Genomic DNA, 10,569 nt, shown 5'->3' on the forward strand with positions numbered 1-10,569 from the left:
GGAGGAATCCACAGTTACTCGGGAAGGACTTCCCCACCCCACCCCACCCGCCTCATTCAGCCATCCCAAGTAGGAGCTAGAACTTCTGTGGTTCTTCCTCTGGGTGCCCCGAGCCTGTTGTCTGCAAGAAATACTCCTAGACTAGAGGATTGGACAGTAGGCTCAAAGCCCTAACCCTTGGTTGACCACCTGCCTTCCCTAGCAGGACGCCCCATAACCTCACTTTTCCTCCTGCTTCCCCTGAATGAGAAGTCTCAGCACAGTTATTTACAAAGATTTATTACAGCACGGGAGGGGTTCAGGCCTGGAGTCAGGGAAGAAGGGGAAGGGGGCAGAGCAGCTGGGGGACAAGGAAAACCTGGCGCCCCCCACTATGTGCCCCACTGGGGACGTAGACTAGGCGGCATTCCTGGTATCAAAGCACAAACGAAACGCAACAAAGAAGTCTCTGCCAGTCCCTCTTCCAGGGACCCAGGAGAAGCAAGGGTGATAAGGGGAAGATTTCCAAAATGTTGAGGCTGTGGAGAAAGACGCCTTAGTCCTGGACCCTAGTAGAAGCCGGTGAGAGAAGTGATGACTTGGAATCCTCCATAGAAGAGGGGATGGAAAAGGATCTAAGGGTACCTTAAGGTTCTCAAGACCTCCTTTCCCCAGATCTTAGGGTCCTGCCCTGTGGGTCTCCTGTGTCCAGGGGAGAGGATCTGGGGAGTAGAATTATGAAGGGCAAATTCCTGTTCCCGGTTTTCTGGATTTTCCAGTGTGGGCTGTCTCACATCCCACCTCCCACTGGGTGAATGGAGGAATGACTGGCAGGGTAGGCATCAGGCAGCAAGTGCCCAGGTTCTCTGGGCATCAGCCAAAGGTGGGCAAACAAGCAAACACAGACCAGCCTTAGTCTTCTAGAAGTCAGAAGCCACAGCCCTAGCAGGCAAGGGGAAGGGCACAAAACAGGGCGAGGATAGAGTGGGTTTCTGGGGAGCAGCGATGTCCCCTCCACTTCCTCCTGGGAGATGCAGGGCTGAGTGCCTATGTGCCAGGCTCAGAGGGGGAAGGGCGCTGAGGCTCCTCCCCAGGCTCTAAAAGGCAAGCAGAGAGGGACTCAGAGACTGGCCCCACTCACCAAGATCCCAGCCCTGCCTCCCCATTCCATACTCCCAAGCCTCACCACTTAGTGCTGGGTCCTCAGAGCTTCCATCTCTCTCCGGCTCATCCAGAGGGGGTGGGCGCTCCCAGGGCCCCTCCAGACCCTGGCCACAGGTTGTCTTCTGCCCAGCTGGTGGGAAAGAGGGGATAAGAAGACAGGCTCTGCTTATCTATCTGGCTGTCCTGGAGTACAAGCTAAGTCTCTGATGGCTGAGGCTAAGCTTTCCATGGGCATCATGGCAGCATGGAGAGGGCACTGGGCTAGAACGGCTCTCTCAGCGACTAGCCATGTGGCTTAGATAAATCAGCTGGTACCTTTCTGAAGGAAATAGTAAGGGGAAATTGGGTAGATTACCTTAAACAAGATATAATAGTGAATACCCTGCCCAGCCCAGTGCCAGCACCCAGGAGCCACTAGAAGTTGTGGTGGTTTATATTGCTCCATCATAGGCCTGACATTTGATCCGGTGCCCTGCTGCATTTTTTTTTTTTTTTTGAGACGGAGTTTCGCTCTTGTTACCCAGGCTGGAGTGCAATGGCGCGATCTCAGCTCACTGCAACCTCCGCCTCCTGGGTTTAGGCAATCCTCCTGCCTCAGCCTCCTGAGTAGCTGGGATTACAGGCACGCGCCACCGTGCCCAGCTAATTTTTTGTATTTTTAGTAGAGACGGGGTTTCACCATGTTGACCAGGATGGTCTCAATCTCCTGACCTCGTGATCTGCCCGCCTCGGCCTCCCAAAATGCTGGGATTACAAGCGTGAGCCACCGTGCCTGGCCTTTTTTTTTTTTTTTTTTTTTAAATTGATATGGAGTCTCACTTTGTTGCCCAGGCTGGAGTGCAGTGGTGTGATCTTGGCTGGCTGTAACCGCCACCTCTGAGGTTCAGGTGATTCTCCTGCCTCAGCCTCCCGAGCAGCTGGGATTACAGGTATGCACCACCATGCCTGGCTAATTTTTGTATTTTTATTACAGACAAGGTTTTGCCATGTTGGCCAGGCTGATCTCAAACTCCAGACCTCAAGTGATTCACCAGCCTCAGCGTCCCAAAGTGCTGGGATTACAGGCGTGAGCCACCGCGCCCAGCCACCTGCTGCTTTTCCTGAGGGAACAGTCTCCTCTTGCCCCTTTTCCACCTATTTTGGAGGAGTCTCAGTAGAAACCGATTCAGCTCTTCCACCTGTCTCTTGCCCACAAAGGGACTGAAGCCCAGCAACAGCTTTTGCTCCTATGGCCAGTGCCCTCACTGCCACATATGCAGGCAGGACGCCCAAGGCATTTTGTTTGTGCGGAAGAGCTGACAGCTTCTACAGAGGTGGTTTACTGTTCAGTATTACCATAAATAATGAGACTAAAAAGTTTAATGTGCCCTGGGAGGGACAGATGTGGTACCACCTTCCATGGCCAGGCATGGAAGAAACAACCATGGAAGGGGGTGAAATCTTCCTGCCTAGAAAATCTCTGGGCCTTGGGACCTTTTGTGGAGTGTTTTGGATCTGGAACATCCGGGTGCAAGGCCTTCTGTTACAGGTATCAGGCCCCTCTCTGGCCCCTCTCCCAGGCAGCGGAGACTGGAGATGCAGAAGACAGGTTGGTTCTTGAAGTTTAGATTCTACATCTAGACACTAGAGGGCACCCTCCCACTCCATCCTAGGAAGGAAAAAGAGGGCGAAACAGACAGGTGTCCTGGAGAAGGCAGGTAAATCAGGCAGCGCTCTGCACCCCAGCAGAGACCACATCCTAGGCTCAAAATTGCAGGTGATGGCGGTGTTGGACTTTCTTGGTCCTCCACTCCTGAATGTCCTCACACCCACTTTACTGCCATAGGTGGGAAGTCCTTTTTCGGCTCTAGCCTCAAACCCCAAACAGCCTTGGCCTGATTGGGAGAGGGACTGAGCCAAGTATGGAGGAAGCCTATGTCTCAGGCAGGGCTAAGTGCAAGGCACCCCAAGGCCCTGTGGTGTTGCTACAGTTTGCGTGTGTGAGACGCTGAACTGGAAGGGGACGTCTCAGTATGCTCAGGGAGGACCCACACCTAACCCACATGTCATAGGCCCTTCAGCTTACCAGACTGCCTGATGACCTTCAGGACTTCAGCCTGGCTATCCTCTTCTTCCTCCTCTTCTTCATCCTCCTCCTCCTCCTCCTCGTCTTCCTCTCTTGGATAACCTAGCTCCCGAAGCTCCCCCAGCTCGTCCTCCTCCTCTGAGACCTGGTTCTCATTCAAGTTGCTGATAGACTGCAGGTGAGACTCAGCAATGCGCTGCACAGCTGGCACAGAGGGGACCCAGGAAGGCAAGGGTCAGCCAAATGAAGCCATGGATCTGGAGAGAGTGTGTGGCCCAGCCCCTAGCCTCCTTCCCAGAGGCCTAGGGCAGAGAATATCCCCTCAGGGGCTCAAGTTCAAAGGCCAAAGCTTACATGTCAGCCTGATGGGGGTCAGACCAGGGCAGAGGCAGCCAGGGGTGGATTTGATCATGTTTGGCTCAATCTTAAGCTGTCCCAAGATGCTAGCCCCCAGGAGGCTACCAACAGGCCGCTCCCCAACACCATAGGGGGCCAGGCTGGGCAAGACCAGGCGGGCACAAGAGCAGCTTAACATTCTCTGGCTGGAGAGCTTGATTTGCCAAGTACCCAATACTGGAGACAGTGTCTCCCAGCTTCAAGCCCAGGCAGAAGGCACAGGGCATATGGGCCAGGGCCTGGGGATTTGCCGCTTTCCATTTCTGAGGGGTGCCCAGCCTGCTGAGGGCTCACTGCTTACCCTGATCCTACCTCTTATGCAGTGCACAGTCCCCACTCCCTGGCACTGCCCAGTCATAGATGCCAACCCACATACTCCTGCCCCAGGCTCCAAGGGACAGAACAATTCTGAGGCCGAGGACATCATAGTTTGCAGCCAGTGCAGTGTGCACCTGGGGATGTGGCGTGCTCAGATGCGGCCCCCACAATCTTGACCCACATCCCCAGGTTCCCAGCTCCCTCTGCGGTGACCTAGAAAGCAACCCCCCAGCCCCCAAAGACCTGCTCAGATAGGGCTGGGACGGGAACAGTGTGGATGGCTGGAGAGAAGTTTCTAAAAGATGGAAAGGAGCAAGGGCTTTGAGAAAGGGGCCAGGGCCAGGGGTTCTGGAGGGTGGCAGAGGGTGAGGGCCCCCTGAAGAGAGGCTGCAGGAGCTGGCAGAATCTTAGAGCATATGGAACACAAAGTTCACAGGCCACAGACAGACAAGACACTGACAGGGGCTGGGGCGGGGGGATGGGGAGTTGCTGCAGCTCCTTCTTGGTCGCCTCCCCTCAGAAGGCCCAGGGAGTAGGTCCAGGCTGGCAACCTCCGGCACAGCAAGCAGGGCGCTATGCTCCTGCCAACTCGGGGACAGGCACAGAGGGTGCTTTGTATGTGCCTGCTGCCCCACCCAGCCCCCAGCTCCCAGCCCAGTACCTCCTGCTGGCTCTGGGCAAGCTATCCAGGCAATAAAAGCACAATAAATCACCCTGCCCTGACCTTGGGGATGAGGCAGAGCTTCATCTGGAGCCAAGCGTGAGAGCTCCGGCCTTGAAGCACAACTCCCCAGGCCAAGACCTAGTGCTGTGCCCTCTCTCCAGGACCCTCGATTCTTCCCTGACAAGCCCCAGCCCTGCCAGACACCTTCCCTTGCCCACAAATGGACTGAAGCCTACAAAACAGTGCCCTCCTGGTAGAAAAGGGTCCGTGAGGGCTGTGGGGGAGAGGGTAAGGCAGGGGAGCAGGTGGCAGCCTGGGCAGCTTCCACTTCCTTCTCCCGCAGCGGGGGAGGAGAGTTCAGTTCGTGAGCCACCGGTGACAACAGAAAGTGTGTGCAGCGCCTGTGCTGGTGCCCCGTGAGCCTCCCTCACCTCCCCCACCTCCCTCGTGCCTCCTGGGCTCTCTGAGATCTCCCCATTCCTCCCTCCAGTCTGCCTCCATCTCTGCCCCCATCTGTGGGGCCCTGAACTCCCCCCACCCCAAGTCTCCCTTCTTCGGTTTGGAGGTCCCCAGCCTAGCCCCAGACTGCCACCCCTCTCCTGATCCCTTTCCTCTTCCCTGCCTCCACTCACCTGGACTCCCTAAGATGAGGCCCAAAGGGGCAATAGGGTGGGTGCACATTTTTGGCCACTTCGAGGTGCATGGTAGCGCCCTGGCCCTAACATCTTCATCCCGGCCTGCGCCCCCATGCGCGCAGTCAAGAGCCCAGGTCTTCCACTCACATCCACCCAGCCTCTCCCCACTGAGCCCAAGGTGGAAGGGAGAGGGATTTCTAAAATTCTCTCCTGAGAAACTGCCACTTTCTCCCTCATGCCTGCTTTGGGGCCCTTCCTCACAGCCCTGTAGGTGCTGAGCAACGCTGCCCACTTGCTGCAGCTCTGACCCTTCATTTTCCTATCCTGGGAGAAGAGAAATAACCCCTGCCCTTCTCTCCTCCCTTCCCAGCCTCTCCTCTCTGTTTCCGACCCTGGCAAGTGGGCTGACAGGTACACCTGTTGACCTTGGCTGGTGCTGGGAACTTATTAAACCCTCCCCAAAAGCAGTTCCCAGCATATTGTTCAGGCAGCACTCCCTCCCCACCTCTGTGGGATAGAGGGGGCTGGCCAGGCAGGAAGAGCCCCAGGCAGGAGTCGAGGTGGGGGTTGGTAGGCATCAGGGCTTTGTTAGGAAGAGGCCCTCCAGTCTCCTTCGGGTATATCCCCCCAGCTCCCTGGCCAGAAACCAAGTCTCCTCCAGGTTGGCTGCAAAGTCCCCCTCTGACTCGCAGTTTCCTCTCTGCATACCTTCTTCCCTCTTCCCGGACCTGGATGCCCTTGATCCTTCAAATCCAAACTTAAACACCTTTATGTACCCTCCTTGACCCCCTCTTTTTTTTGAGACAGGATCTCATTTTGTAGCCTAGGCTGGAGCACAGTGGTGTGATCGTAGCTCACCACAGCCTCAAACTTCTGGACTCAAACAATCCTCCTGCTTCAGCCTCCCAAGTAGCTGGGACTACAGGTGTGCACCTCTATGCTTAGCTCACTTTTTAAATTTTAAGTAGAGATGAGGGTCTCACTGTATTGCCCAGGCTAGTCTCAAACTACTAGGCTCAAGCAGTCCTCCCACCTTGGTCTCCCAAAGCGCTGGGATTACGGGAATGAGCCACCTTACTTGGCCCCTCCCTGACCCTTCAAGGCAAAGAGCCCCAAGGGGGCAGGGACCAAATCTGACTCATCTTATTCTGCCCAGTGCCCACCAACTCGGCCTGGCACATCCTAGGTGTTCAGTAAGTGCATACAAAAGGAATGGCTTGCTTTTCCATGGAGAAAGAGGAGACCAGTATATAGATCTGTGCAAATGGAAGGGGAGGGCAGGGGTGCAGCCCACAGGGGAAGGTGCCCCCCGCCATGAGCAGGGGTGGGAGGTGATCCAGCACAGGCTGGTGAAGAGGAGCTGCAGATGGAGTCCCTTCCACACAGATACCTGCTGGTTTTCTTGGGCCAGCCATCTCTTTTCTTTCAAGCCCACAGCCCGATGTTAAGGCCCTTTGCAGCCTCGGGGCTCCTGTGTTTTGCAAGACCAGACTGAGAAAGAATTGGTCTTTACATTGGGTTGTTGCATCATGCTGACAGTGGGCTATGTGTGGCGAACAGTCCCCACTCCACTAACAAAAGCTCCCCCAGCATCTGCCCAGTTCCACGGATCAAGGGGGTAGCCAGGCAGGTCAGTAGGGGGATAGTACCTTTCAGTGAAGGGGGTGTGTAGGCACAGGGGTTGGCTCTCTTCGACTTGAGGTGGTGCCCCTCTCCTGAGGCTCTCTGCCAGGGGAAGTGCCAAGTTAGAGGAGCTCAGCAGAGTTCCCTTCCCTTCACCCTCTCTCCATTCCATCCCACCCATGGCAACCCAAGCAGACTGATTTAGCCTCTGCTAATGGGTCCCACACCTAGGCTGAGCCTCCCCATCCTGTGGCTTTGGGAGGGTCCCCATAAGCTGTGGCCTGGCTTAGGGCAGGACTCTAGGTCCTGGAGTTCTCATCCTGAGTCTGAGCAGAGGAGGATCTGCTGGAGCACCCTGGCATGAGGCACTCTCAGAGGAGTGCCCATTGATGTGCTAATTGTCCTCCTGGGTGGCACCCCATACTGGTTGGTTGGCACTGCAGGCACCCATCCACCCCACCCCAAAGGGCCCAGGCATCCCTCCTTCCAGCTGCCCCAGGAAACTCACCTGGTGCGGGGAGGCCTCCTCTTCTGAGGAAGGCCACCAAAGCCATCCGAATCAAGGGAGGAGGAAGAGAGAAGAGAAAGAGAAAGAAGCTGATTATTTTCTCCAAGGTCTCAATCTCCGGGAACAAGAAAAGAGTGCCCTCTCCCTCCTGGGGCTGGGAGGTGTCATGTCAATAAATAAACCCAATAGAGTTGGGTTCCCAGACCTTACCCACTCCCCAGTCTTCAGCTCTGACTCCTGTTCATGGGACTTTGGCAGGGCCCCCAGGAAGGCATCAGAGCTAGGGTGCGGCCAAGGCTAAGTGGGCAGGGAAGGGGCCTACCTGGTGAGGAGTGCTCTGAGAGCCGGAACAGCATGGCAGGGGTTGGTCTCCTGCGCCGGATCTAAGGAGATGGAGGGAGGGGTGAGAGACACCTGCAGCCCACCCCACCCCCACCCCCACCCCCAGGCAGCAGGGAACAAACAGTGCTTTGGAGTCCCCAGGGAACCTTTGAATCAAGGTCTGTCAGAGCCAAAAGGAACTCTGTAGCTCCCGTAACCCCCTCATTTTATAGAGGTGAAAAAGCAAGGCTCAGAGAGGTTTAGCAATGTGCTCAAGGCCACACAGCACACTAAGTACAAAGGACAAGAAAAGCCCCAATCACTGACCCCCAGCCCATGCCTGTGCCACTCCACGGCTACCCCAGAGCAGACACCTCCTTTCTATCTTCTCCCACCAAGGCCCTTCTCTCCCCAGTTTCTGAAAACATCAGACCTTGGAAGCCAAAGCTGGCTACAGCTCCAGCTGCCAGGGCTGGGCCCTCTGGGGAAGATGCCCCACGGGCCATGGCACCCACGTGGCCCTGCCCACCTAAGGTCAGCTCAAGGGCTCCAAACAAGCTGGATCCAGCTTTTCAAAAGGAGGCTGAGCCAGAGCACTGCAAGCACCCCCCACCTCCAGCTGAGGCTCAGGGACCCAAAGGGGCCTGGGGACCTCTCTGGGGTCCTGGGTTTGGGCCCCTCTGCCAGTCTCTGGAAGGCTGCAGAACTCTTCACCCAGTCCTTGTGAGAAATGAAAAGTTGCCCTCCTTGCTACATGAGCCAAGCTGAATGGGGGGAGGCGGGTGCTAAGCACTCCCAGCAACTGCACCCCCCAGCCCCCAGCTTGGCAATCAGACCAACTGTTAGTTAATTAGGTCCCTGTAGAGCTCCAGGGAAATGCACAAAGAGAACCAGGTGAGTTAAGCTGAAACTGCCACCTCCCCTGCCAAGTTCCCCATGCCACCCTCCAGACCCAAAGCTGCTAAGGCCCAGGACTGTACCCCCTGCACTCTATCACCCCTCAAAATGACTTGGCCCCCTGGTCACTGCTCGGTGAGGAGCCAGCTGCATCTCAGCAACAAGTGACCCCTGCTCCACTGGGGATGGGGAGTGGAGCCCTCTGTCACAACACTCCCCAACCTTTGGAAGCCCCTGAGCCACCAAGAAGGCCCCCCAAGGACTCAGTAGTCTGTGGGAAGAGATCTGGCTTTATGATGACTGGTCACTTTTCCCTTTCTGGGTTTGGGGCTATGGGGCCTGACAGCAGACGCAGGTCAGAGCCAGGTTCTGGCGACCCCAGCCCAGGCACACAGGCGGGGACTAGAGAGGGGCAGGGCAGTGAGGTCACCTGGTGGCCGCCTCACACTCCCGCCCTGTGTGACAGGGTCAGTGTCCACTGCTGCTCACATCTGACCAGCTCTGGGCTGGGGCCAGGCAGAGAGGTACCGGTGGTAGCCTAGAAGACTGACTAGCCTTTGGTGAAGGACAGTGCCGAGCCCAAAGGACGTCCCCACCCCACTCCCGGGTGGGCTGGAATCGGCCTGACCCCGCGCCCCCAGCCTCACTGCGGGGAACTCTGTGGCCCCGGGATCGGGACTGAGGCCGCGGGAAAAAGTTGCAGGAGTCTCCAGCGAACTTCACGCGCGGCCCCGCGCCCTGCCCTGGCCGAAGCAGAGCCCGGGTCTCCTTGAGCCCCCACCCCCCAGGCCCGTCCGGCCTGGGCAGCGCCCCCGGAGCGCCGAGAAGCCCCGCGGGGTGTGTCGGGGGAGCTGCGGGGGTGGGGCGCGGGCCCCTTACCATCTCCACCTGGCGGGGGTCGAGCTGGCTAGGGGGCGCGGGCACCGAGAACTGGATCTTCTTGCGGTCCTTCGGGTCCATGGCGCGCGGGGCGGGTGGCGGGCTGGGGCGCGCGACTCGGGGTCCCGGCGGCGGTAAGTGCTGGGCTCCCCCGCGCAGGCGGCGGGCTGTGCCGCGGGAGGAGGAGGAGAGCTGTTCGCACACGGATAAAAATACCGCGCCCGCCGTGGGGAGGGCGCGGGAGCGGGAGGAGGGTCGGCGCCCGGGTTGGGCGCGCCCCCTGGCTCTCGGGGCTCGGGGCTCGCCCGCCGCGCTTGCTGTGCCGGGTCTGTGCCTCGCTCCCTCGCGCTCCTCGGCCTGGGTGTCTCTGCGTCTCGATGTCTGTCCCCTCCTGAGTGTCTCTCCTCTCCTGAGTGTCTCTGCGTGTCTCTTCTCTCTGCCTCTCCCGCCCTTCTCCACCTCCCTCCCTCAGCCTCTCCTCCTCTCTGCCTCTGCCCGACTCACCCCTCGGGTCCCGGCTTTGGGGTCCCCAGCCAGTCCCCTCCGCCTGGGACTGGCGCCCGGGCGCTCGGAGGGAGGGCTTAGGAGAAAGTGGCCAATGAGCACGAAGAATCGTGTTCTCCTGGGGCTGGGAGGAGGGTGGGAGTTGGAGCCAAGGCCCGGGGAGCCGGCTGGGGGGGCCCCCTGCGGTCTCCCCAGAACTTGAAGCTGCATTATTGATGGAGTCCAGCAGAGAGGATAAAGGGGGGAGAGTGAGGGGGAGAGGAACAGCGAGGAGGCAGGACTCTGGCTTTAACCCCTTCGTGGCCCTGGCACTGGGAGTTTCAGGGAGGCCTGTGAGGTCGTGGGGAGAGTACCAGCCTGTCACGCGGTGAATGGGGGTGTCCTGGAAAGGAAGCGAGTGTGACCGAGTTATGCGTGGGAGGACACGTGTCAGTCATCATGGCAGGGAGAGCGTGCAGGGGAGTGCCAGGGGCCTGTGGTGCCCATAGCCGGGGAGTGTGCGTGTTGGGGTTCGGTGTGGTGTGAGTGTGTCTGTGTAAGTGTGTCAGAGTGTCAAAGCTGCAGGTGTGAGTGGCAGGGAGTGGGAGTACTGCGTGTGTACGGGGGAGGGTGTGGG

The 10,569-nt window shown here is 58.1% G+C and overlaps 1 protein-coding gene across 3 annotated transcripts; it reads right to left on the reverse strand.

The window, feature by feature from the left end:
- Window positions 1-262: 262 nt before the first annotated feature.
- On the reverse strand, window positions 263-9,950 carry PPP1R1B (protein phosphatase 1 regulatory inhibitor subunit 1B). 3 transcript variants are annotated; one of them, XM_012451959.2, is made up of 7 exons: window positions 9,450-9,950; window positions 7,675-7,735; window positions 7,353-7,375; window positions 6,871-6,946; window positions 3,209-3,412; window positions 1,166-1,273; window positions 263-1,076 (listed from the first exon to the last, which is right to left on the reverse strand). In XM_012451959.2, the coding sequence occupies exons 1-7, from the start codon at window positions 9,528-9,530 to the stop codon at window positions 1,027-1,029; spliced, it is 603 nt and encodes a 200-aa protein (XP_012307382.1). In that variant the 5' UTR covers window positions 9,531-9,950; the 3' UTR covers window positions 263-1,026. The 3 variants fall into 3 exon arrangements, with proteins under 3 accessions (XP_012307382.1, XP_012307384.1, XP_012307383.1); XM_012451961.2 differs by lacking the exon at window positions 9,450-9,950 and adding an exon at window positions 8,287-8,406; XM_012451960.2 differs by lacking the exon at window positions 9,450-9,950 and adding an exon at window positions 8,203-8,406.
- Window positions 9,951-10,569: the final 619 nt, after the last annotated feature.

This window comes from Aotus nancymaae, unplaced genomic scaffold (assembly GCF_030222135.1).
Source record: "Aotus nancymaae isolate 86718 unplaced genomic scaffold, 86718_ANA_hifiasm-v0.15.2.pri h1tg000089l, whole genome shotgun sequence".
In the NCBI taxonomy this organism is placed as follows: Eukaryota; Metazoa; Chordata; class Mammalia; order Primates; family Aotidae; genus Aotus; species Aotus nancymaae.